Here is a 27,413-nt window from a genome sequence, read left to right on the forward strand (position 1 = left end):
ATATGTATTGGTTGTTCGACCCTTATTATTAAGGAGATATTCTTATGTTCAGACGCTTGTGTAAGGCACCAGACAGTGCAGACACAAATGAATAGAACTGAAGAAGGTGGACGAGATCAAAATACAAAAGAGTGAGATGCTTTATGTGTAGTTGGACAGCCTCGTGATCCGGACTCCTGCACCTAAGAACAACTCCTTTCTGGCGATGCAAGGGTTAAAAGCATGAGAAGGTATTGATATGGTAAAGTATGATGGAGGATTAGATATTGTGGAGTAGGGTGAGAGTGAGTCGAGTGACTTGTTACTAATCAAATTCAAACCCTTAAAATCTAAGCTAACGAAAGCACATTTATGAATGCTTGCTGTAGGAGGACAATCGTGCGCTACTACTCAGTGCCGTTTGTCTCAAGAAAAAACACAGAAAGAACATAACAATACAATTTTTTTTTAATTTTTTTTTTCAAAACATTTAACAACTTGATGCCAAAATATGGATATTTTAGAAGGTGGGAGAAGCCACATGATATAATCCTTGTGTGCTTAAGTGGTGTTTGGAGTTCACCATGCTATAACGAGAAACTCTTAACACATTCTTGTGACACCTCTCACACAAAGTGTTGATTCTATATGTGAAGCTGATATAGGGTTTCTTTTTATGTGAGAAGCATCGTATACATCAGCATATAACATTTTCACTACAAGTCTACAACACAAGTACTATTATCAATATTCAAATCCTAAATTCTAAACTCAAAACTTAGTATGCACGTTATAATTTGAGTGAATTTAGATGCGCAACATATGCCTAACTACCTGGCCAAAACATGTATGATCAACTTAGCTAGTGAGTGATGATGATGATGAAGTGTGAGGGAATAGAATAGGGTGACAGAAGAGCCATGGCCAACCATTTGGTTTGGGTTTTGAAAAAGGAGGGAATCCCATTTCTGTGTTTTAGTGTTTAAAAATTGTTCGAGGAAAGAAAACAGAGAGAAAAAGATGGAACGCAAAGATGGGGAGGGTGTTAAAAGGAGAAGACAAATGAAAAGTCTCTCGAGACTGGCAGGCATTCCTTCCGGAAGTTCCCTTTCCCACCCACCACCAACTGTCGGCTTCTGTCTTGGCTCCTTTTTGAGGTCGACAAATTCTCCCCTCCCTCCATTTCACTATAAACAATACAATCTCCTCTCTACCTTTTCTCTCATTTTATAGAAACTGAGAGAAACATGTTCAAGATATTTATTAACCTTTCAAAAAGAATATTGTTTGATCCTTTTACATGTGAAATATTATTTGATACGAGAAAAACTTATGTATGGGTGTTCGACCACATCATTCATATGATATCTCTCATAAACGCATGAGATATGTTTGTATCTTTTTAATCCGGACTAACACTATGTTAGACTCACCGGTGTGACAGCCGTCCTAATCAAACATCCCACAAAAAATTCCTAGTACTCTAAATCAGTTTAAATATAACTTTACTCAATAAGGTTAATACAGTAGTATTGATTTATCACTTCCTTTCTCCACACTCTTTTGCTCTTCATCTCGCTCGACTCTACTGTAGTAACTAACTCACGTACATAGCATGTGTCGCCACTCTAATACGATACATATACAAAAATAATTAGTTAAAATTCCCAAAAAAAAATTTCCGCATACATACATATCAAGATGTGACCTATGTGTAAGATAAAATATCAAATATGGTGCATATAATAAAATTAGAGATAAGTTAAAGAATGATCAAAGATGTGTGCACGTACAAATATGAAATGAAAGTGAAAAACAAGCCCAGGAATCCAGTAAAAGTAAGATGACCAGGTGAAGTGTACTACAAAGTGATTATTTTTAGTTCTAATTACTACTCTATTGGATTACAAGAGCTTTTTCAACCTATAGCTCCCACCATTACTCCACTGTTTAAAAAAGCTTTTTCGTTGTCTTTGAGAGAGAGAGAGAGGTATTGTTTACATTCTTGGCTGCATAAAAAGCCAGGTTTTGAGACGTGCGGTTGGTCACGAATTTAAATTTAGCTACAAAGGTGGTGAGCATGAAACGGATGTGATCAGTGAAGGATTCAAAATTTTAATACTGGTGATTATAATAATCAAGATATGCTAGGGGCTAGTCGAACAGCAGGCTGGAGCTTAGCGTCTATGCGCCTAAATGAGGCTTTACAAAATGTTTCAGAAGTTGCATGAATTTATAGTGAATTTAAAAATAAAAAAAAATTAATGGTGTCAAACATATAGTATAAAAGGTATTAGTTGAATAACACTAATTAAAATGCTAAGTGGCACAATCTGATTGGGTAATAATTAAAAAAAAAGAAAAAGAAAAAGAAAAATGGAGAGTTGGTCAGGTGGGAAATGGAAAGAAAGTCTTTCTTCTTCGTTGGAACCAAGGTCCAAGGACAGCAAGGCCATGGGTAGTCTTCTCTGTGTTCCTCTTCATCTCAAATTAGATATTTCTTCTTGGTTCAAAGTTTTTGTTGCACATCATCTTCATAGCCATAATGGTCTTCTCTCTTCCACCACCTTCCCAAAGTGTTGGGTGGTCCTCAGAGGTCCTCACAGGCGACTTCTTCGGACCCTGGGTGATCCCGGGACCACCCAGGTCCATGAATGGGTCCGCCCTTGGATGTGATAATGTTTCAAACCAATTATGAAACATTGTGCGAAAAACTTAAAGCATCGACATTGTATTTTTGATCTGAAATACCATAGTGACGTCGCGAGAGATACAAGTAACATTCTTCCGAGTTTTGAGTTAAAGTAGCTTCGTTTAGTTAGGCTAAAAAACAAAATCATGCACTCAAATGTTATTGCACCAAGTATTCTCACTAACAATATTATCAGTTTCCGACAGCATTTGTTAAATATTTTATAAGATATTCTAGTAAGTTTCAACTTTGAACGATTCAAGCATTGTTTATTGTGAGATGTGTCAACTTCACAAGTAAATTCAAACAATTTTTTGTCTAACAATGACCAATTCACTGAACAAGAGCCGGCCTGGGCCAAGTTGATGACTGTATTAAGAGGCTAAAGCATATCATCTATAGATATTAATCCTTTTAATCATGGTTCTTGCTTAATTTAGCACTTTTTAGATATTATTAACCAAAATGTTCATCTTTGTTTTTCACTACTTAGGAACTTTGATTGGAAAATGCATGGTCCCAACAAATTAAAGTCTTAAACTTGTCCCGAGTCCAGGAAAAAAAATACATAAAACCGACGTGCATTCTAATCAATTCAAACGCTCATCTTCTTCTTTAGTGTAAACTAATATAAAATATCATTTGTGATATAAAAAAAAAAATATATATATATAAATATATATGGGTTGATCTGTGACACCTTTTTTTTACACAACTTTTGTTGGACCCAATTCATAATGTATTTAACGACCCGAACTATCTATCTTTTAGAACATCATCCATAGATCATCCTTGCAAAAAAATTAGAAAAATCCAAAATCATTAAGACATTAATTTCTAGTGAAGAAAATTGACAAACAACCTTGAATCCAACAGTCATATGGTTTCATACATTGGGTGATTTTAGTGGACATAATCTTTAAGAAAAAACCTAAAAGACTATTAAAATTGTTAAAATACATTGCAAAATATACTTCACAAAAATTTGTGTGAAAAGTTATGTAAAAAGAATGGCACACCGGATCCGTCCCATAAATAAAAAAAGAGAACCACAAAATTTTTAATGATAGATGGGGAGAAGAAAACATTTCTAAATGAGCCAACAGAAAAAGTCCACATCATATTTTATATTTGGAATTTTGGGAGCAATTAAAAAATATTCTAAAAACAGTTTATTTCTCTCTATAAGTTGGCATCATCGACATTCTCTAAAGGTTGCACAACACCTTTCATAAACCTGACCAAGCTCATCTTCAAGCAGCACACAGGCTATGGCTGTAGACCACCTATCCTGTGACCATGCAGACGATGACTACATCGACATGGATGTCGGTTCGTACTCCGCCTTCCTCAGCCATTCCATGAGCTCCCCTCCACACCCCAGAGAGTTTGAGTTTCAAATGTCATCCACTTCTTTGGAGAGGTATTCCCCCTCAACCTCTCCAGCTGATGAGCTCTTTTACAAAGGGAAGCTCCTTCCCCTCCAACTCCCCCCGCGCTTACAAATGGTCGAAAAACTACTGCAAAATTCCCACTCTGGTTTCGATCACCGAAAAGATATGTTTGAAGAATTCTATAGCACTCCATTGGCCACCACTGCCCCAACTCCAACCACAACTAGCACCCCATTTGAGTCCTGCAATATCTCGCCTTCGGACTCTTGCCAGGTTAGCAGAGAGCTGAACCCAGAAGAGTATATTTTGGAGTACTCAACTGAAGGGAGCGGCTTCATGAATGAAAACCCGAAAAAGTCTTGGACCAAAAAGTTCAGGCAGTCATTGCTTGGTTCAAAGCTGAAGGCTTCCCGGGCATACTTCAAGTCTCTGTTTGGCAAATCTAGTTGCTCGGACGAGTCCAGTGCAGCTGCTGCCAGGAATGCAGATGGAGGAATGGTTTTCAAATCTGAGGATTTAAGTAAATATGTGAAGACATCCAAGAAAACCCCATTTGGACAAATTCAGAGAGAGAAATACCGGATGTCTGCTTCTGGCGCGAGGAGCTTCAGCAAAGCCAAGGTCATTGACGATGGTCCTGGTCTCCACAGGAGATCGTTCTCACTGGCCATCAAACGGAATTCAACAAAGATCTCAACATCCTCTTCATCATCTTCGGGCTCTTCTTCATCTTCAAATCATTCCAATGGGACTCAGGAGCTGCAGTTTCTGAAGAGATGCAACAGTGCAAGTTCAGAAATTGAGAGTTCAATTCAGGGGGCAATTGCACATTGCAAGCAGTCTCAGCAACCTTTTCGTTCAAGAAAGACCGTCAGTGAAGTTGGGTTCTACTCATTGTCATCTTCGAGGATAGCAGCTTGTGAGGACCAAAGAAGACCAGAGCTTTGTAGGGGCTGAAGGGCTCTCAGTGAATGGGAGGGAGGGAGGGGAAAGTACAACTTTTGACTTGGGTTAATGATGTGTTGTTTTTTTCCTTCTTTCACAAATTTGTTAATGAATATGGTTCGGTTCAGTGCATGGCTGTAAGAAACTCCGTTTCACTTCTAAGACAAGACATCATGTTCTTCCCCTTTTTTCCTGACAACTGCTTCACTTCCAGCAAATTCCGTGGCTCTAGAATTCAACTAGCTAACAAGTTTTCAATTTACGAGCATGTGGTCCAAAATCCTAATGGAAAGGGTGTTGGGTTTCCACCCATGCGTCCTGGGTTCGATACTGACCATCTTTTAAGACGTCATAATCAAGTGAATTATGAAAGAAAAGATTGGTAATAATCCATGTCAAGGGTCTGAGATTCGTAAATTAACCCTGATGTTATTCAAGGAGTCGCCTGATGAACTCTCGGGATCAGTTTCACTTCCTCAAATGACTATGAATGAACAAACGAGAAAAAAAAGATCTTCCCAGCATCATATATGGATAGCTAATTAAATTCAACAGCCATCAACTCGATGAGCCGGCATCATTCCTTGATGATAGTTAACTGCAAAGTACCTTAGATTAGGCTAAGATCAACATCATTATGTCCCAGCCAATCACCAAACCAAGTTCCGAAAAGCCCACGTATCTGCCCCTCAAGAGTAGCCAGAAGACACCAGCCTCCATTATATACATTAACAGAAGAAAATGGTCCTTGGATCAACAAAGAAAACGTATTTACTCATTCTTACTGCATCACACAAGATTAATCCTAAAGCACGGTATAAATGAACAAAATTACGAACTCGACAAAGAAAAAGGGTACACGTTCAACAATTTAATATAACAGGAGTTCTTCAAGTGCAAGAAAAGAAAACAGCCTTTACTTTGGCTCTTGTTTCCTTCCCCTTTTCTTTTTCCAGATACTTCCCAGTGGGAAATATAAACCTTAAATTAAGTGAACATGTCAGCCAAAAATTTGACAGGATAAGAGCAAAAGAAAGCAACTAAAAGGTCTAATTGATGTTGTTGAGCACTATGGGTTACCAGATACCCATCTAACAACAGACCTTTTTCCCCACTCAAATTTTAATGTTAACTAGGAAAAAATAAAGAAATGGTAGGCCTTGCAGACCAGCTACATTGTTACATCAGCACAGCAGCCGCAAAGTTACCCCTAAAAACTAAGGTATATTTTTATCTTCGAGCCTATGGTTGAAAAGGTCAATAGCGCAAATGATCTTTCTTATCAAGTTCTTTTGGCTTGAACTAAGAACGGGCCTATGGAAGGTAGTGGATTTATCACCAGGCTGTCCCTATGACCTGAGAGATTTGGATATCTCCAATCCCTTGCATATCCTTTTATTGTGCTAGGATAATGATTATACCATAAGCACAAATATAAATATTCGCAAACATACAGAAATAAAGACAATTCCTACTCTTCATTTATCTTTTTTAAACCGCTAAATAAATCAAAATCTCCATATAGCAACAAACTGTACTAAAAAAAGAGGTAAACTAAGCCTGCCATGTATGACCATTGCAGCTTACTAACTCAACATCTCTTATCATTTTATTTGGGATGCACATCCGACTGATAACCAAAACATAATAACACACAAACCAGATGAGGAAGAATTTAAATGCACTGCAGACCTGTAACTTGTTCAAAAATCAAGTGCTTTGATTTCTCGGCATCCATCTTGATAGGCAGTTGCGTTCATCCTGACGGATCTTGCCATTTCCTGAACACAAACAAATTCAATCGTACACATGAACACAAACATTCGTACCCACAGTCAAAACATGTACACGCACGTACACAAACATGTATCTAGACAAATATCTACACACGCTATGTAGAGAACAAAGTCGATTCATTTGCCACTTACCGCTATTATGCAGGACACGAGTCAGTTGACTGCAGCTTGATAACAATCTGCCACAAAACAAACAGGACCAATTAACAAGCTATATCTTTCCCACAAAACATCAAAATCATAAACTACTATATGCGTCTCTACAACTAAAAAGTTCAGAACTTCGCTTTCAGTAACATGTCGAAACCAATTGCAATCCATACAAGGTATCAAATTAATCACCTTAGTTTTCTCATTGCTTCCAATATAATCACACAACCGTTTACTCCCATCAAGCACTTTCCCGGCCCAACAAAGCCGACTCGAATCCTCCCCGCCAAATTCAATGCCTGTAACTTTTCACATTGCAATAAAAAAACCAAGACTTCCCAATTACAATACACAATTCAAAAACTCAAAAAACAAAAACAGGGTTACCTCCCAATAGTTCCTGAAACTCAGAAACCGCTTTGAGCTCTCTCTCCAAAGCTTGTATGTGGTTTCTCAGTACATGGTAAGACAAAGGCTTATTGTATACAACCTGGTCCTGTTTTCAAAAACCCAGAATTTATCAGTGCGTTTTCGTTCTTGAAAACAATTCAAATTCAAATTCTTTGGTTTATACCTTGGAAGCGTAGGATTTGGCTTCGGATAGAGCTCTGAGGAGAGAAGCAGCTGCATTAGTAGTTAAACAAGTGAGTGGTTCAGAGATTAAGGATTAAGATTCGGATTAGTGGGTTGTAGGCAAAGTGATTAGGGTTTTTTGGGTTTTGTTAGAAGTTTGAACCTTTTGCGTCGCCATGGAGGAGGTCCAGACGAGGTTCGAGCTCGAGAATCAGGCGGTCGATCTTGGTTTGGAGATTGGAAATTCGGGAGATTTCGGGGGCAATCTCGTCAATTGGCGAAGTGCTTGCGCAGTCGTAGAGGAACTCCTTCTGTTCGGAGCCCTCGCCGTGCTTCACGTGGATTCGAACCATTTCCGGCTGGGAGCGGTCAAGTTTCAAAATGATCACGAATCACGATCGAGAAAACTCTTGTTGTGTTGTTTTACGTGGCATTATACAATTATTACCCTTAAATTGTTATTAAAAATAAGTTTTTTAGTTAAATTCATCCCTTAAATTGCTATAAATTTCCACTTTGAACCTCAATATTTAAAATAAATAAAAGTATTTTTTGAAACTATCGACTGTCAATCATTTTGGACATCCTATAAAAATCTCCGTTACGTTGTTTTTTCTGGTGAAAATACTGGTGAGCAGTGAATGCCCAGAGTGCTTTGGTAGAGTTTTCAATGCCACACACAGAGACTTTCAATACCCATGCAAATTGAACTTGACTTTGGGAATGCAAGATATCATATTGTCAAAAAGGATGTTGTAAATTTCAAATGTAGTAATACGACTTGCTCTATAAATGGAGCAATCGACTCGATTGCAATCAAAACATACATAAAGAAAGAAATCTCTTCCTCCATCTTTTATTTGTTATTCTCTTGTGCTATCGTTCTCAGTGTGACATTTTACACTTGCTTCGTTTCATTCACTAAAAATGTTATCTCTCTATCTTTGACATATTTATAACACGTTATCAGCACGAGTCCTTAAATATAATTATTTCTCATTCCTCTTCACCGAATGAAAATCATTTATCTTTGTCGAACGAAAGAAAAAATGTTCCCTCTAAGGTTTTTACTGTTCATCTTCTTCCTCTGGCTCAACTGCGCGGTATACCCTCGCGACGAACTGTTTGCTCCATGCCTGCTTCTAGTTCTCAACCTAACGGTTACATACATCTTTGATTTCTTGTTTGGTATAGATATTGATTACTAACCTAGTATTTATTTATGTTGATTTTACTGCAATCCAAGATGGTGTGGTACAATCGCCCATCTTGAACTACAAATTTCATCTTACTCGATCCAAGATGGTGCGGTATCATCGTCTATCTTGGACTACAGATTTAATTTTACTGCAAATTTTAGGTGGAGCGGTATAATCGCTCACCTTATCCTGCATATTTAATTTGCCTGCAGTTTAATTTCATTACAATTTTAGGTGGTGCGGTATAATCGCCCACACTGGTATGCGTATTTAAATTTTCCTGCTATTTGAGTGGTGCGGAATAATCGCCCATTTTATGTTACATTATTTCAATGAGAATGGTGCAGTACAATCGTCATCCTCATTCACCCCGAAAATCTCGAGCCAAAAGTTTCGAGTGCTTATCATTTTGGCCTGAAGATCAAAATGAAAAATTTGTAAGAAACAGAAGTTCTAATACTATATTCCTCCAGGAAAACATATTATTGCAAGTTCTTACACATCTCATTTTCTTTCAGAAAAGAAAATGGCGAACTTGGCGAAGCTTGATTATGCTGCCCTGGACATTATCGGGAAGAATTAACTTACTTGGGTACTAGATACCAAGATCCATCTGGAAGCAGAGAATCTTAGAGATACCATCAGGGAAGAGAGCAGCTCATCCTTTCAAGAGCGGGTGAAAGCTATGATTTTTATTCGTCGCCATCTTGATGAGGCACTAAAGAGCAAGTACTTAACGATTGAAGATCCGTTAACTCTTTGGAATGCATTGAGAAGCAGATACAATCACCAGACAATGGTGATTATTCCAAGAGCTCGCTATGAATGGACTCACCTAAGGATCCATGATTTTAAGTCAGTGGCAGAATACAATTATGCGTTGTTCAGAATTACCTCTCAGCTGAAGCTCTATGGGGATACTATTACTAAGGAAAATTTGCTGGAAAAGACTTTCAGCACATTTCATGCCTCTAACGTGCTCCTGCAACAACAATATAAAACACGAGGCTTCACTGTATACAAGCAGCTAATATCTGTGCTCCTAGTAGCTGAACAGAACAATGAGCTCCTGATGAAAAACCATAATTCCTGACCTACTGGATCTGCACCATTCCCAGAAGTGAATGCTGCTTCCCTCGAAGTGAACACCACATCCTCTGGTGGCGATAATCATAAACAAGGACGTGGCCACAAGCGAGGTCAGTAGAACAGGAAAGGCAAGAACCATGGTAGTCAGTTTCACAACCAGGCATAATTCAGGCCCCCCGAGCTTCAAACATATGAATCGCCACAAAGGCAAAGCTCACATGAACAATGCTCACAGGAACTCTGAAGGAACCTGCCATAGGTGTGGTGGCAATGGGCATTGGGCGGGTACTTGTCGTACCCCAAAACATTCTGGTGGATCTGTATTAAGCCTCCCTCAAGGAGAAGGGTGTCGAGACCAATTTTCTCGACCAGGCTAAACCAATGGATATACCTTATCAAGTGTGTGACTTATCAGGACAGTTGAACACAACTCACCCAGATGTTTCAGACTTCATTATGGAAATGAGGAATGAAGTGTATTGGTCTGACTAAATCGTTTATGTTTGATGTACTTTTATTATGTTGAACTTGTAATTCAAAACTAGCATTTCAGATTCAATAAAAGTGGCATATAAATTTCTTGTTATAACTTGCTTTTAACTCTGATTTCCTTACTTAGAAAGCATGGATAAAAACTATGGTCATTCTCAAAACATGAGAAATGGCGGAGACATTTGTCTTGTAGACTACGCAACTACGCATACAATACTTCGTGATCAAAAGTATTTCTTAAGCTTGGTGCTTACAAGAATGAGGGTAACAACAATATCAGGCAAATCAGATGTAATTGAAGGCTCATGGAAAGCCCAGATTATGTTACCAAATGGAAAAATATTGCCTATACAGAATGCATTGTATGCTACTCGATCCACTCAAAATTTGTTGAGTTTCAAAGACATACGTTTAAATGAATATTACATTGAAACGGAAAATGCAGAAAATGTGGAGTATCTATGCATTACCTCTAATGATACCCAGAAACGTATATTGGAGAAGTTGCGTTGTTTGTCGAGTGGATTGTATTATACATTCATAAAGACAGTTGAATCACATACTGTCATGAACCAGAAGTTCATTGATTCAAAAGTTTACATGATTTGGAATGATCGTCTGGGTCACCCAGGATCTACCATGATGCATAGAATCATTACCAACTCTAATGGACATTCATTATTGAGTAGGGACATTGCTATCACAAATGATAACCCTTACAAAGCTTATTCTAAAAGGAAGTTGGTAATCAGACCATGACAACTAAAGGTTGATGTTGAATCCCCATCATTTCTGCAAAGAATTCAAGGGGATATTTGTGGGCCTATTAAACCATCTTGTGGACCATTTTGATATTTTATGGTTTTGGTTGATGCATCTACCAGATGACTTCATGTTTGTCTCTTATTTACTCGAAATGTAGCTTTTGCGAGACTTCTTGCTCAGATAACTAAGTTACGAGCACAGTTCCCAGATTATCCCATTAAGTCAATCCGACTTGATAATGCTGGTGAATTTACGTCTCAAATTTTTTATGATTATTGCATGACATTGACCATTGATGTTGAACACCCTGTTCCTCATGTCCATACTCAAAATGGATTGGCAGAAGCATTGATCAAACGGCTTCAGTTAATAGCCCGCACTCTACTTATGAAAACAAAATTGCCAGTTTTTGCATGGGGACATGTCATCCTACATGCTACATCATTGATTCGATTGAGACCTATAGTCAACCACTAATACTCCTCAATACAACTAGTGTTTGGACATCAGCCAAACATTTCACATTTACTAGTTTTTTGTTGTGCTGTTTATGTGCCTGTTGCACCCCACAACGCACTAAAATGGGACCTCAGCGTAGAATGGGAATTTATGTGGGTTTTGATTCACCATTTATCATTAGATATTTGGAACCCTTGATAGGTGATGTGTTTATAGCTCGTTTTGCTGATTGTCAATTTGATGAGACAATCTTCCTGTCATTAGGGGGAGAAAAGATCGTTCCAGAAGAACAGAAAGAGCTAACATGTGTTGTTCCCACCTTGTCTCATTTTGATCCTCGAAGCATTCAATGTGAAAATGAAGTAAAAATGATCGTTCATCTTCAAAGCATTGCCAATCAAATGCCAGATGCATTTAATGATGTTATGAAAGTGACAAAATCACATATACCAGCTGCAAATGCACCTGCCAGAATTGATGTCCCTGTTGGACAAAATAAAGTGGCAGCGAATGATTCATCTAGTGCACACCTGAAGCGTGGTAGACCCCCAGGTTCAAAAGATTCAGCTCCTCGAAAGAGAAAGACAAGGGCACAGCTGAATCCAAATGAAATCATTCAGGAAGAGAAAACAAATGACAAATATACAATTCATGATTCTGGACTTCCAGAAGAAGAAAATGTCTTTGATGAAACACATTTCCCTGAAGAGACAGAAGTACATGAAAGCAAAGAAATCTCCATAAATTATGCATGTACTAATGAATTGTGGGATTGGAATGAAATAATCATCGACGATATGTTCGCATTCGCAGTAGCCACTGAAATCATATTAAGTGATGATCTTGAGCCCCGTTTTGTTGATGAGTGCAAACAGAGACAAGATTGGCCTAAGTGGAAAAATGCAATCCAGGCATAATTAAATTTCTTGGAAAGGCGAAGTGTTTTTAGACCAATAGTCCAAACCCCGCCTGGTGTAAACCCCGTGGGTTACAAATGGGTATTCATAAGAAAACGCAATGAGAAAAACGAGATTGCAAGATATAAAGCACGACTCGTTGCACAAGGTTTTTCACAAAGACTTGGAATTAATTATGAGGAGACATACTCTCCTGTAATGGACGCAATTACGTTCCGTTACTTAATAAGTTTAGCGGTTTCAGAAAAACTTGACATGCAACTTATGGATGTCATCACCGCGTATCTATATGGAGAATTAGATACTAACATATATATGAAAGTCCCAGAAGGACTTAAGTCGCCTGAAATAGCTAACAAATCACGAGGTATGCTCTCGATCAAATTAAGGCGATCATTGTATGGGCTGAAACAATCTAGACGAATGTGGTATAATCGTCTCAATAAGTATTTGATCAAAGAAGGATGCATCAACAATGTCATTTACCCTTGTGTGTTCATTAGGAAATCCAACTCTGGATTTGCTATAGTGGCAGTATATGTTGATGATATGAACCTAGTTGGAACTCCTGAAGAGCTCCATAAAAATGCTGAATATCTGAAAAACCAATTTAAAATGAAAGACCTTGGAAAAACAAAATATTGTCTCGGCCTGCAAATCGAGCATTGTGCTAATGGAATTTTGGTCCACCAATCAGCTTACATTGAAAAAATCCTAAAGCGATTTGGTATGGACAAATCTTATCCACTCAGCACGTCAATGGTCGTTCGTTCTCTAGACATTAAGAAATATCCATTCCGTCCAAAAGAAGGTGATGAAATGGTCATTGGTCCAGAAGTACCATATCTGAGTGCAGTAGGTGCTTTGTTGTATTTAGCACAATGTACTAAACCAGATATAGTTTTTTCAGTCAACTTGTTAGCCAGGTATAACTCTGCTCCAACAATCCGTCATTGGAATGGTGTCAAAGATGTATTGCGATACCTTCGTAGGACAACAGACATGGGTTTTTTTTACTCAAAGAACTCCACAAATGACCAAGTTTTTGTTGGATATGCAGATGCTGATTTCCTCTCTGATCCACATAAAGCCCGCTCACAAACTGGATATTTGTTCAAGAATGGAGATACAGCAATCTCATGGCGCTCAACAAAGCAAACATTAGTTGCTACATCTTCAAATCATTCAGAAATACTTGTTTTACATAAAGCAAGTTGTGAATGTTCTTGGTTAAGATCAATGATCCATCATATTCAGAATTCATGTGGTCTACCTTCAAAGACAGACATTCCAACTATCATTCATGAAGATAATGCAGCCTGTGTTGCCCAAATGAAGGAAGGATTCATCAAGGGCAATAAAGCTAAACACATATCTCCAAAGTTTTTCAGTGCACATGAGCTCCAGAAGGCTAAAGTTATTGAAGTCAGACAAATCCGTTCTAATGAAAATCCGGCAGACTTGTTCACAAAGTCTCTACCAAATGCACGTTTCAGAAGTTAGTGCAAAGTATCGGATTACGTCGACTTACCAAACAACTAAATTTGGAGAATACGAAATCAGGGGAGATACATATCAGGAGGAGCATCCATGATACATGCTTGTTGTACTCTTTTTCCTTCGATTAGGATTTTTCCCATTGGATTTTTCCTATCAAGGTTTTAACGAGGCAACATAAGCATATCTAACACTATATCAACAATTCAGGAAAAGTTGTACTTTTTTTCCTTCGCTATGGTTTTTTCCCATTGGATTTTTCCAAGCAAGGTTTTAATGAGGCAACTGATGTTGATACGTGGGCATCCAAGGGGGAGTGTTGAAAATACTGGTGGGTAGTGAATGCCCACAGTACTTTGGTAGAGTTTTCAATGCCACACACAGAGACTTTCAATACCCATGCAAATTGAACTTGACTTTGGGAATGCAGGATATCATATTGTCAAAAAGAATGTTGTAAATTTCAAATGTAGTAATACGAGTTGCTCTATAAATAGAGCACTCGACTGCAATCAAAACATACAGAAAGAAAGAAATTTCTTCCTATTGTTTTCAATGTGACATTTTACACATGCTCCGTTCCATTCACTAAAAAGGTTATCTCTCTAACTTTGACATATTTATAACATTTTCACCCTTTTCTCCTATTTCCCTATAACAAACTGCTATATTGCTAATTTTTGCAAAGGGAAATGAACAAACTAAATAAACAATTCTATCGATTTTAAATCTAAGAGACCAAGGTGAGAATCGCAACAATCAAAGTGAAGAGTTATACCAATACATTTTGACTGAAAAGCCTGGAAAAAAAAAAAAAGGTTACTTGTCTTCGCATATAGATTACAAGACAAGTGCAATTTTTCCACTTTGAGTAGAAACAGGCAGAGTACAACGGAGGACACAGAAATATATTGCTGTTATTTAACTCCAGGGGATCATTCCTGTTTCCTGGAGGTCAGGGATATATCTACACGCCTCTGCACCCACTGAACATCCATTGTTGCAGTGGTTTTAACCTCTACAATTCCTCTACAAACTTCAGATCAAAGGGCATAAATCCGTTCAATTTCCGAATTTGAATGGTCAGAGTGCATCCACGAGTTGGAACCGCTCCTCTTCGGGTGCTTCTTCCTCATGGAACGTATCCGCTTCGACTTCACTACGTAGTATGTCATGGTGCCGAGAACAGCAGCCATTATCATTCCCCCAACGACTGTTACCAGAATGGCGGCCCACTTATGGTGCCGGCCAACCACTATGTAAGAGGAGGCCATGAATGCCACTGAAGTGCAGACAGAAGCCAGCCACATCAACTTGTTGATTATCTCCACCACCCGTTTCTCTGCCTTTGTCTCGCCTCTGACCAAGGTAATTTGGACAACCACAACAGCCAGCGACGTAAAAAGGGCAATGGCATTGAAAATGAAGAAGATTTTGAAAGGAGTGCTCTTAACTACCACGGCAGTCCCGTCATCATTATCACCACCGGGCACAGTAAAGATAGCCGCAAACGCAACTGTTGCGAATAGAACAGCCACCACAGTGACTGAGTTGGTGGCGTTGTTGATTCCTTCCCTGTGGAGCTTTCTCAGTTCTTTGGATATATTGTGAACATTTTTGTTGGTTTTCTTTGTTTGTTCAAGCTGGATATGAACATCGTTCTTGATCTGAGTCACCGTTTTCCTCAATTCATCCCTTGGTTGGTTCAGTTCATTTGCCTTGACTGCACCATAGCGATAAAGACAACCCCTTATTTCTGAGGATTCTTCGGAAAGTGGAAGTGCATCAGCAATGTCAAGAGCCGTTTTTGTGTCCCTGTTCAGTGCATTAACATTGGTGTCTGGGAGGAGTAACAACTCATTCACTATCTGCAATGAAAGTTACAATAATCAGTACAGATCTATGTTTGTTGTAGAGATGTACAATCATGAAAGGAAGAATCAATGGCTATACTAGTTCAGCTTGAGCCAAAGCTAAATCCAGTGCAGGAAATACAACAAACGTCCATAAACCCTATGTTTGAGAGCAACGATGTTAAAACTGATACTGGTTTTTAGCCAACTAAACCTTTTTGTTCACACCAGACTAGCAAATAAGAATCCTAGTTCATCACAACTATATTTAACCGTGCAAATAAAATTAGATCACAAAAGGAAATTGCTAAAGAAGAATAGCACATATCATCGCAGCCATGTGCATGGATCAGATGCCCAGGTAAGGATTTTACAAATGGCGTGAGTCAATCTTTAAGAAATTATACACTATGGGCAGATAAAGAAATTAGCATTACATACCAAGAGCAATTACTTAAAGCACTGACTCACGATATTGGTGGGATTAAAGCCGTCGTTACTATATTAGAAGAATTGGAATTCACAGCCATATATCACTAAAAGAAACACTGGGAAAGATAAAGCATAACCCAGACATACCTCTGCTCGCCTCTTCCTGGTGGCAATATGTAATGCTGTGTTACCAAATTTGTCTGGCAGCATTACAATTGCGGGGTCTGCCTCAAGAAGCAATTTCACCACCTCACAGTTCGTCCCTTTTACAGCCATATGCAATGCAGTTTGCCCTTTCTTGTCAGTTCTTCGTGCCAACTGTGGATCCTTAGTTAGCAATGCGCTTACAATCTCTGTATGCCCCTGTCTTGCAGCCAGATGCAATGCATTCTTCCCATTTGATTTAGAAATCTCCAACAAGGTAGAATCTTTCGAGAGCAGTTCATCAACTACTGCTATATGCCCTTTATGAGCTGCAGATATAAGTGGGGTTGAATTCGACGGACCAATTGTTTTGCTTAGCCCAGGGTCATGATCTAGGAGCACCTGGACAATGGCTGCAAGAAAAGTAGAAGTATGAATGCATTGTCCAACGGCACAGACGCAATCAGAACAAGTAAGCTGTAGCCTTCATATACTCACTACAATCAGAAATCATTATTTGAGGATGGACAAAAGAACCAGGAAAGAAGCAACTAGGAAAGGTATCAGTAGTTTTACGAAACCCCTGTCAACGGAAATCAATATTTGTTTCACAACATGATGCAATTTCTCTCACATAACTGTCGATTCAACAGTATCATCAGTGCATCTTAAACTCTCGAAACAACAGACAGATCAAGCACCAAAACTAGAAGATAATTGTCACATGGAATGGTTAACATTTGTGCCTTGTCCACACAAGAGCATAGCTTATAATACCACCAAATCCTATCCCTCAAAAAACACAGGCTTGGATACTCATCCAACCAAAATTCATCACTCTTTCGAATCATAAACCTCGAAGATCAAATACATCTTACTTCCTATTCGATTTCCGAGAATAAGTACGCTATATCGTACACTATATTCGACATGATTCAAAGAACACAAGAAATGATATAGCGAGATCCCAACATCTCAAAGAAGCAAACTTTTATCCTAATAGTCCTCTTACCATCTTTCACCAAAACACCCAAACTAACAAATCACACAATTAGAATTAGATAAAGAGATTCTAAATCCAAATTAGCACAAATGCTGAAGATCATTACCATGGTGTCCTTGACTTGCAGCAGCATGCAAGGGATCAAACCCGGACCGGTTCTTCTTCGTAACGGTCTCCTGATTCGAATATTTCAACAGCTCCTTAACCACATCAAGGTGCCCTTTATCCGCCGCCGTGAACAAAGCCGTCTCTCCGAGCTCATTGACCTCATTCACCACCGCCGCCCGGACCTCAGCCACCTCCGTATCAAACTCCGCACCGCTAACTGTCCCCACAATCTGCGAATCGATATCGCCGAGAATCTTCTTCACGGCGGCTAGATCCGCGCGCTGAGCCGCCAAGTGGAGCTCCGTGTCGTTGTGCCGCCCAGTGACCTGCTTCACGTACTTCTTCTTCCCCGCCTGGTCCATCCGCTTTCCAGAGTTGGAAAGCACCAAAGCCGGCGCCGACGCCGTGGAAGACGGAGACGGCGACGGCGATGGTTCCGCGTTAGGCTGTGCAGTCATCGGACCCTTCTCTAAGTCTCCATCACCTCCTACAAGTTCGATCATAATCACAAAAAATACACAAATATTCAGAAAAATAAAAAAACCTGTTTGGCTCGGAGGAAAATAAAGGAGGCAACTTTCCGGGAAAATAAAATATGGGTTCAATCAGGAACGATGAAATTAAGCATGTGACAAAAGTAATAAACAAAAGACAAGTTGTTGATTGATGATGATATTTTATTGGATTGTTTATTCAATTATTTTCGGAGCTGAGCGACAGAGAATCTTGTTTTCTTTTTCTGAGGTATATTTTCCCGGAATAATCAAACCAATCGGATTAAAAATATAAAAAAAATCTAGAGAGAGAAGGAACCTTGTTCGATTGGGGACGCCATGAGAGAGAGAGAGAGACAGACAGTCTGGGAGTGGGAAGAGAGCTCAGAGCTATGAGTTTATTTAGCCGAGGGTGCTGGGTTGCTGTGGAGGGTAATGAAAAGACGAAAAGGGGCAAGGATTGGAGGACAAGAAGATGACGAGGAAAGGGAGGAAGGAGGGAGGAAATAGGGGTCGCCATCAGTCGTTAGTCATGGTTGGCTGACTGTTTTGGAATTTTGCTTTCCTCTGTCTAGTGCTCTCTCTGGCTTTCCATGTCATCATCTGAAAATACCAAATTACCCTTCTATTTTTCCCATATTGTGCCTGTTTATTAAATTTTGTGTGGCGCGCGAAACTTTTTTAATTCATTTGATTCGATGATCGTAAAGAGAGATGCGCATGAAGTAAAAGTAATGGCCTAATTGGATAAATGGTGATCTTTATAATAGAGTTGTTGGAAGGTAGCATCAAGGATAACAAATTCATATTGAAACCTTACTGGTAAAGTCTGTTAGAATTTAAACTCAAAAATAAAATCTCTGTTAATTCTCCGTTAACCCCATTAACCATGGCTTCACACTCAACAACCAAACTTCCTCCGCGGTCACCATTTGTGAATCTTTTGACTGAAAATGGAAACACCAAGGAGGCTTCTCACTTGTGACAGCCAGCTTACCCAGACGAGTTTAATGAAGGATCTTGTAGTGACTGTCAAGTCTGCCATGTAGGAGGAGCATATATGTGCCCTGAAGGTCATTGGTCCGAAGAATTACGTATGATGTTGTAGCAGTAGCAGTAGCTGATGCCACGACGTTCTTTGTTTTACTTTTTTTTTTTTTCTTCTGTGTGGAACTGTTGCTAACATGAATACTAACATGGGTATTTTAGTCTCTTTATAGCAACTACCGTATGGTTTACCAACCCTAAAAATCGAAATCAGAATATATTGTGTAGAATACAGGTTTATAATTCATCTAACTATTGATCCACTCGTAGTAGTTTATAACCGAACCCATCGTTTGATTTTGAAGCTAATAATGGGTTACGAATGGCAATGGGCTTTAGAATTTAGATGCGTAACGCACTTGCACACTAACACTTTGGTGATATCAACATTTCAAGCGAAAGGAAACTTCCTTGTAATTATTACTTTACAAAAAAGGCACTTGGTGAAAAAGCCAATTTGAAACAAGATACAGATTTTGGGAGCAAAGACGGAATTAGAAATTTCTTCTAATGAGGGCAATCGAAAACAACTAAGAAAATCTTATTATAGTATGGTTATACGCAATATGATATTAATAATGGTTTCAAATGATGATATCACAATTCCAATGTTACAAAAATTTCAATATAGTAGTGGAAAGTGGCAAAGTAATGAGAAAAATATAAGTACATAATAGGCGGGAGAGGGTTTTTTCGATTTGAATGACAAAACAAGAGCACTATTACTCATATAGTATTTGATATGGAGTATAAGTAGAATGAATGTACGTTAGATATTAAATACATATATTTTCTTTAAAAATAACCCATGTATATCATATAATTGTAGTTTACAACTAAATAAATGAATTACTTGAATGAAGACATATGCCCTTAGTGAGCCTTGATTGACTCCGTCCATATTTGGAAGTGGCAAAATGCGTACGAGTCCGTGACTTCTAAGGACATAATTTAATCACTTTTGGCTTTTGCTTTATCCTCCCTGGAATTCTGGTTTGTGGGTCTTCCATTCCCAAACTTATCCATTGCTAGTACGAGGGGCTCCTTCCTCGAACTGAGCAATGCTCACTTAAGGTCTTCAAAATGAGGAGAATGACCTCTCTCATATGAATCCGGATTCTTGTTGGATTATCTTTATAAAAATTTCGATGATTTCTGAATCGTGTCTGTTCATCGTACATCAGGTGGTCAGAAATCATTTTAAATATTTTTATTTAAAATTAAACATAAACAATCTCTGATAAAAACTAACCGTACGATTTATGATAAACGAACACGATTTACAAATCTCGAAAATTCTCATCAAAAGGATCCGGAGAGAATCCTGTTGGATTTCATATAAACTTTTAGATTAATTTAAAGGTAGTTAGACTTATTGGCTTAAATCTTCGTTTGTGTGTCTAACAAACTTGAACTAATGAAACAGAGTGTAAAATCCCAACAATCCCAATTCCATAAAACTCAATAACTTTGCAGACTCGATTCAACCCATTCTTTTTTTTTGAAGACCTAGACAACCTAATTACACAAATTCAACAAGTTTCAAATTCACGCAATCCATTTCCACAAATTCAATGAAATTCAAAACCCAATAGACCAAGAAAATATTGGGATTGCTAAGTTTTGAAAATTGCTTCACTCTTTTTAATAGGGTTGTGTAACGCCGCATGTATCTTCATGGCGCATCGTCGTCATTAAAAACAGATGAACCGAATCGATGCTTCCGTTTGGGGTGGAGGAACACAAGATGGGTTGCCACTAAATCTAATATATGAATACGAGACAACGTGGATATGAATCTAGTTACAAGCCAACAATTCGAATCGATACTTGCTTTTGTAAGGTTAAAATTCAAAAGAAAACTTGATATAAATCTAGTTACAAGCCAACAATCCAGCAGACAGCCTAAGAAACAAACAAAAAATTGGACCTGTAGATCTAAAGATTTGGGGAAAACAGAGAGATAAGAAATCATAGGCTTTGGGATTCTCCTGCGACAGGGCTTGTGGGCTCAAAGAGGGCCCACTATCAGCTATACCCACCAAGAATGCTTGAGCCATAAAGAGAATGGATTTGGGTTGAAAAACTGAAGGGGAATTTGCATGAATGGCATTTGAACTTTTTCATTTTTGTGCGATTACCATGTAAATTAGAAAAATTAACAATTTACCACTTAAACTTCAAATAGTGTGTTATAATTTTGCGTCTATGTCTACTTCCATCTGCATTTTCGTCAAATACTGGACATGACAAATACAAATACTATTTTACAAAGAAATTATCATTCATTTTTCCTCAACAAGAAGGCCGCACAAACATATGTTGTTTTGTTGGCAAGAGAGTGAATGTCGATAAAATAAATGGGTTCAAGTACTCTAGTCATGATAAATGACTACAATGCCTTCGAAAAAAGGCCTCGTGAGTTTTGGTGAATGCCTTCGAAAAACGGGCCTCGTGAATTTTGTTGGTGTCGAACCACAACACAACATAAATTTCATACGATTATTTGTACTAAGTTCAAGAGAGTTTTTGTACCATTTGAACAATTTTCCCGAATCAAAGGAACAAAACAAGAATTTACTTGGTGACGATTAGTAAGTCACGAATACAAATGTGAAAACTCTTGACCCAAGCGACCGAGAACATTAACCATTTTGACAGATACGTAAAAAGATGGTACTTGTATTGATAGGGGCACCCACAGAGGTGCGCCCCTCCAAAAATAGGCGTATGCCACTTATAGCGATGAGCACACGGTATTCTTTAGTAAAAGGCGAAAGAATAGTTCGCTTTGTGCTCAATGCATGGCTCCGTGAGTTTATCTACATTCTGCTGCTGCGTTTTATATCCCAGAGGCTAGCTGCTTCTTTTGGACTCGTCGATGTGGGAGAAACTCACCGCTTAGTTGAACGGCCAACATAGAAAAACTTATAAGCTCAACAAAACCCATACCAGCGTTTCAACTCCTAGTCTGTGATGCCCAATGGCACCAAACGAGGTTCGTGAGCAGATGACTGATGACTCGTATGATGCCATTCTTTAAATTTCTACTCTTCTGAACAATTTCCAACTTGTTTCAAGCAACTAAAGCTCCATGAGTAAACTTCCAATTCCCGAGCTAAGAACCATGAAGAACCCATATTCCCCGCCGAAACTCTTACTCCCCGATTAGACTCTGGAGTATAAGATGTTCAGCACTAAGTCAAGATTCGTGCAAATCACGGTATGTAACTAATAGGTAAATTGGTAGAATGCTCGACCAATTCCAATCCCCAACCATTTCGCCCGCCATACCCTTGGCTCCTCATAAGAACAGTGTCAGTCCCTGATGCTCACAAACTGTCGGTTCTACTATGGTGTTCATCAATTTCGGGAGTATGGACTCGATGGGAGAGTGTTGGGGCACAGGGAAGAGATGGATTGGGGTTCATAATTCAGTTCTCCAAAGCTTGTTAATCATACGGTAGCTCATTGCTTTTACGTTTTTTGTTTTTAATTCATAACATATTCGTAAAAGACACATGAATTTGCTTTAAATTTTTATTTCTATACAAGCGAAAGTGCGGAAGATTGACTTACAGACATCACCTCCATGGGTGATTTTCCCTTCCAATTATCTTAACTTTATGTGCTTTACAATCTCTCAACCTTAATTTATAACTTTACTCAGTTTTTCGTGACTTTATAACTTTGTTTTCAATTTTACGAGAGTTTAAAATTTTCCTCAACTTGTATGATTTATAACTTTATAGCCACACGTTGTTATAGTATATATCTAATTTATATGAATTTTTTTGGACTTATGTAATTTATGTGACTGATTCTTTCTAGGCATATCATCCAAGCCAATCAAAGTCAAGGGATTTTAGAGCTACCCGACACTACGCTGCTTAGGGCATCTCTACTTCGATATGCATAATATTTTCAAAATAAAAATTTTACACTTTCAGTTAACCGGTTAGTTCTCCAATAGAAAGATATCAATTCTAATCTTGACAATATATATACATATATATATATATATATATAAATGCGAATATGCATGTTTTTTTGGGAGTTTTAACTAAACACTCCCAGTACTAATCACTTTTAACGAAAAATCACATTTTTACCGTTTACTGACACTATTCACTATACCTTTAAAAAGGGTTTTTGGTTAAAAGAAAAGTTTTTTTTGAACTTTTCGGTAGTTTTTTTTTTTCCCGTCAAATAAACAGAGAAAAATGGGATCTGCAGTTTACATCTCTCCTGTTTTTTATCCTCCAGTTAGAGTACAACTTATATTTACATCTCAGAAAAATTTAAAATAGAATTTAAATGTAACTTTACATCTCTAATTTACATCTTTCAATTGCAAATGCTCTCATACATTATTATTTAGGAGTATCGAATAAAAAACTCCACTACCATTTTAAGAACACCAAAAAGAGATGATCTCATGCCACTAAACTCACAACAAAACAACATTTATTGGTCAATAAAATCGTTCAATTCACTTTTTGAACACGTAATAAGCATCCACCGTACCCCAATGACCAAGGACTTCACATTAGGCCGAAGGAGGTTCGCTGGTAAAAATTGACACATCGGACCTAAAGAGGTTTGCTGCTAAAAGTTATGAAACCAGTTGCATTAGCAGCGTCAAAGATAAGATGCATTAGCAGCTTTGATTGACTTTTACAGTGAAACAAACAAACAATGACACCCACAGAGGTGTGCCCCTCCAAAAATGTGCGTAAGCCATTTGCCATGATGTGCACATGGTATTCTTTAGTAAAAGGTGAAAGAATAGTTCGCTCTGTGCTCAACGCATGGCTCCGAAGCCATCTGATAAGCATGCTGCTTTGCTTGTATACCAAGGACACTAGCTAGAGTTTCTCTGCCCGTCGGTGTGGGACATCGAGCGTTACTCCTCCCCTTATGACTAATAGGTTCAGTCCAATCCAACATTCGACATACAAAATCTTGGATCTCTATTTGATATTGTTGTTGACTTATCAGAATCATACTCTACTTCCCAAGTTCAGCTCTTATTCTAGTACAAACAAAGCCTCAGCATAGGAGAGGGATCTTTAATTATGATGTCAATAGTCAGATTTATTTCTCCATTTTGTGTATATCAATTTAGTGCGTGTTTGATGAAAAAATGGATGCAACTACTAAATTTTACTCAAGTTAAAGGTAAAAAAATGAATTAGTCATGAAACTTGTCCATTCTAATTCTCACAAAAGAAGTAGAAGTAACAGTCATAATTTTCTTTTTATACTAATTCATCTTCTACATTTAACTCAGATAAACTTTTAATTATCCAACTAATTGTCAGGGCACTCTTAATTATCCAACTAATTATTATATGTGGTTGTTGTTGTGCCTAACTACCCTTAACCATACATCTTAATGAGGCCAACTGTATTATATTTATCAATAAGTAATATTAGAGAGACTATATCAATCTATTTGGATTATATTTCGTAAATCATATGATGTGATTGTTGATGATTAAATTATTATTTAAATGTTGATTAACGTGTTTATTTTCTCTTAGTGACACATCACATAATTATAAATGTGGTTTAAAATTTAGTCTACCGAGCATACTATTTAATAATTATTTGACTCTAGCTCTTGCATAAGCATCTATTTATAAGAGAAAGATATCGTGCAACTGATCATTGACACTGCCCAATTCTAACATCTCTCTCTCCCTCTCCCTCTCTCTCATGGAGATCTTGATGGCAACGTGTTTGCTGGCTCTTTTCCATGGTTTTTACTGCCTCTATAACTTACTTCTCAGAAGGAGAGACCAGTCATGCTATCTGCTGGCATACGAGTGCCACATGCCTCCAGACGACATGAAGCTCAGCACTGATTCATGCGTGAAAATCGTCTTGCGGAATAGGAATCTGGGACTGGATGAGTTCAGGTTTCTCTTGAAAAACTATTACCAATTCGGGTATAGGCGAGGAAACTTACTGCGCAAGAAATATCATCAAAGGCCGAGAAGAAAATGCAACCCTAGAAGATGAACATGCGGAGGTGGATGGCATCATCTTCGACACGCTGGACAAGCTTTTCACTAGGGCCACCTCAATTTCTCCGTCACAAATTGACATTCTTGTCGTCAATGTGTCGATGTTCTCCCCTGCACCCTCCCTATCGTCGCGTATAGTGAATTGTTACAAGATGAGGGGCAACATCAACAGCTTCAACCTCTCGGGAATGGGTTGCAGCGCGACCCTTATTGCCGTTGACGTTGTACAAAACTTGTTCAAGTCTCACAAGAACGCGAATGCCATCATTGTAAGCACGGAATCCTTAGCTCCTCATTGGTATTGTGGCATAGAAAAATCCATGATGCTCAAAAACTGTCTCTTCCGCTCGGGAGGGTGCGCGATGCTGTTCACGAACAACCAAGACCTAAAGCACCAAGCCAAGCTGAAATTAAACCATTTGGTACGAATCCACATTGGCTCGAACGACGACGCATATAACTGTACAGGTAGACGATGAGAGTGGACATCGAGGTTTCCGCCTTACCAAATACCTATTAAAAGCAGCAACTCAGGGTTTTACAATGACTAGTACTAAAAGCCAAAAGCCAAAAGTCAAAAGTAGCTGAGGGAGTAGGGTTGAATCTCAAGACAAGAATAGAGCACTTCTGTATTCAGCCTGGGGGAAGAGCAATCATAGATGGGATTGGGGAGAGCTTAGAGCTAAGTGATTATGATGTTGAGCCGTCAAGAACGGCGCTTCACCGGTTTGGAAACACGTCGGCGGCTGGATTTTGGTACGCTTTGGGAGACATGGAGGCAAAGAAGAGGCTGAAGAAGGGGAATAGGATTCTGATGAGTGGATTTGGAGCTGGTTTCAAGTGCAACAATATTGTGTGGGAAGTGATGAAGGACTTGGATGATGTCAATGTGTGGAAAGACTGCATAGACAGTTACCCTACGGATCAAACCCTAGTCAATCCTTTCATGGAGAAGTATGGCTGGATCAATGATGATTATCTAGGCTTTGTTAAGTTTGATTTCTCCCTATTAGCTGTTAATTGACTTTTCAGCACTTATTAAATTTGTGTTTTTTTCTCCTAATTTTTATGGTTGTTTGAAGTTTGTATGAAGCTTCTCAAGCCCTGTACTCTAGATATATCTCATAAATAAAACCAGATAAGGTGTTCCTGGATGTCGTTTATCAAATTCAGAGTTCCTTTGCTAGATGTCAGCCCATGATCCTTCGCTAGCAAACTCTCTTTTTGATATATATAGGGTTAACACATTTTGAAACACGTTTTTTGTGGAGCTCAGTCTTTAATATATTTCAACAATCCAACCAAACTATTTTCTATATCTTACCTCAAATATCATGTCAACTAAAAATACATTTTCAAATGGGCTCTAAGCTTGCAAGTCCCTTTGTCAATTCTTATATGAAATCAAGCCTTGATTGTCAACCTGATTGGAAATTAGTTGACAAGTATTACGTAGAAGACTTAAAGCCCGTTTGAAAATGCTTCTTCAGAAAGCACTTCTAAACATTAAATGTTACTATGTATGTTATCTGAATTAATATCACTATGTATGTTATCTGAAAATTTCAGGATTCAAAATGAAGGAGATTTCCTGAAAACTAGTGTATGCGTTCATTTAAGCCTGGTTTTTGATTTAATAATTCCACTCGCTAGCGAGGTTTAGGATGAAAAACAAGTTCTGGGCTCAAGGCTGTAATGTTGTGGTACAAAAAAGGCCGCAGTGCCTCAGATACATAAAGACGTTGTACTTGAATTGTTAGGGGCACCCACAGAGGTGCATCCCTTCAAAAATAGGCGTATGCCAGTTTAAGCGATGAACACACGGTATTCTTTAGTAAAAGGCGAAAGAATAGTTCGCTTTGTGCTCAACGCATGGCTCCGTGAAATTTAACTATCACATGCTGCCTTTGTTTATACTACCGCCACTACATACCTCGCGCCTCTGGTCGCGATGTGGGAATTATGCAGCACAGCGCTCAGCTCACGACTCGTGGTTTTATTTGAACGGTCAACCTACAAAAGCGTTCATACTTGTCCATGATTCCATCACATTTTTCATTTCCTCTGGTCCCCTTCAGGCTAAATCCACTTGTATCTTTTGCTTGTTTTATCTTTACCCCCATCAAAATCCTCATCTGTTTTCACATCAGCTCCACAGACTAATGAGAAACGTTGTAATCTGCCACTAAGGCATTCATTTTGAACAGTGATGATGGTTGCTCAAGTGTATTTCATTCAGTTTAAATAAACTCTGAGCTTGCTAGTTCTTTGTTCAAACTCCATACCATACCAGGTAGCAATAGGTTGTGTTTGAGTTCATCATTTATATATGCGTCATGTTTATTTGAACTCA

At 38.4% G+C, this 27,413-nt stretch overlaps 4 protein-coding genes, 3 non-coding genes and 1 pseudogene across 9 annotated transcripts; 3 read left to right on the forward strand and 5 right to left on the reverse strand.

Moving 5' to 3' along the window:
- Positions 1 to 3,766: 3,766 nt before the first annotated feature.
- LOC103417727 (uncharacterized) lies at positions 3,767 to 7,951 on the reverse strand. 3 transcript variants are annotated; one of them, XR_011582968.1, is made up of 8 exons: positions 7,693 to 7,951; positions 7,531 to 7,580; positions 7,344 to 7,452; positions 7,149 to 7,255; positions 6,939 to 6,985; positions 6,703 to 6,791; positions 4,645 to 5,757; positions 3,767 to 4,573 (listed from the first exon to the last, which is right to left on the reverse strand). XR_011582968.1 is itself a non-coding variant. In XM_008355885.4 (6 exons), exons 1-5 carry the CDS (start codon positions 7,880 to 7,882, stop codon positions 6,944 to 6,946), a joined length of 498 nt encoding a protein of 165 aa, XP_008354107.2. In that variant the 5' UTR covers positions 7,883 to 7,951; the 3' UTR covers positions 6,470 to 6,791; positions 6,939 to 6,943. The 3 variants fall into 3 exon arrangements, 2 of the variants coding, with proteins under 2 accessions (XP_008354107.2, XP_070681236.1); XM_008355885.4 differs by lacking the exons at positions 3,767 to 4,573; positions 4,645 to 5,757 and having other exon boundaries at positions 6,470 to 6,791; XM_070825135.1 differs by lacking the exons at positions 3,767 to 4,573; positions 4,645 to 5,757; positions 7,149 to 7,255 and having other exon boundaries at positions 6,700 to 6,791.
- On the forward strand, positions 3,943 to 5,194 carry LOC103417726 (probable membrane-associated kinase regulator 4). The gene has a single exon (XM_008355884.4). The coding sequence runs from the start codon at positions 3,943 to 3,945 to the stop codon at positions 5,020 to 5,022; it is 1,080 nt and encodes a 359-aa protein (XP_008354106.2). The 3' UTR covers positions 5,023 to 5,194.
- Positions 7,952 to 13,209: 5,258 nt separating the features above from the next.
- Positions 13,210 to 13,953, forward strand: LOC139189158 (secreted RxLR effector protein 161-like). The gene has a single exon (XM_070807499.1). It carries the CDS (start codon positions 13,210 to 13,212, stop codon positions 13,951 to 13,953), a length of 744 nt encoding a protein of 247 aa, XP_070663600.1.
- Positions 13,954 to 14,691: 738 nt separating this feature from the next.
- LOC103433710 (ankyrin repeat-containing protein ITN1) lies at positions 14,692 to 18,532 on the reverse strand. The gene is made up of 4 exons (XM_008371982.4): positions 18,301 to 18,532; positions 17,486 to 17,974; positions 16,380 to 16,789; positions 14,692 to 15,815 (listed from the first exon to the last, which is right to left on the reverse strand). The coding sequence occupies exons 1-4, from the start codon at positions 18,320 to 18,322 to the stop codon at positions 14,991 to 14,993; spliced, it is 1,746 nt and encodes a 581-aa protein (XP_008370204.2). The 5' UTR covers positions 18,323 to 18,532; the 3' UTR covers positions 14,692 to 14,990.
- A 3,189-nt stretch (positions 18,533 to 21,721) lies between these two features.
- On the reverse strand, positions 21,722 to 21,838 carry LOC114826838 (U5 spliceosomal RNA). Its single transcript, XR_003775848.1, has one exon. It is a non-coding gene; the product is annotated as a U5 spliceosomal RNA (small nuclear RNA).
- Positions 21,839 to 23,728: 1,890 nt separating this feature from the next.
- On the reverse strand, positions 23,729 to 23,845 carry LOC114826841 (U5 spliceosomal RNA). The gene has a single exon (XR_003775851.1). It is a non-coding gene; the product is annotated as a U5 spliceosomal RNA (small nuclear RNA).
- Positions 23,846 to 24,708: 863 nt separating this feature from the next.
- Positions 24,709 to 26,214, forward strand: LOC103433837 (3-ketoacyl-CoA synthase 19-like; annotated as a pseudogene).
- Positions 26,215 to 26,820: 606 nt separating this feature from the next.
- On the reverse strand, positions 26,821 to 26,939 carry LOC114826840 (U5 spliceosomal RNA). Its single transcript, XR_003775850.1, has one exon. It is a non-coding gene; the product is annotated as a U5 spliceosomal RNA (small nuclear RNA).
- Between the last annotated feature and the right edge of the window lie 474 nt (positions 26,940 to 27,413).

This window comes from Malus domestica, chromosome 01 (assembly GCF_042453785.1).
Source record: "Malus domestica chromosome 01, GDT2T_hap1".
NCBI classification, from domain to species: Eukaryota; Viridiplantae; Streptophyta; class Magnoliopsida; order Rosales; family Rosaceae; genus Malus; species Malus domestica.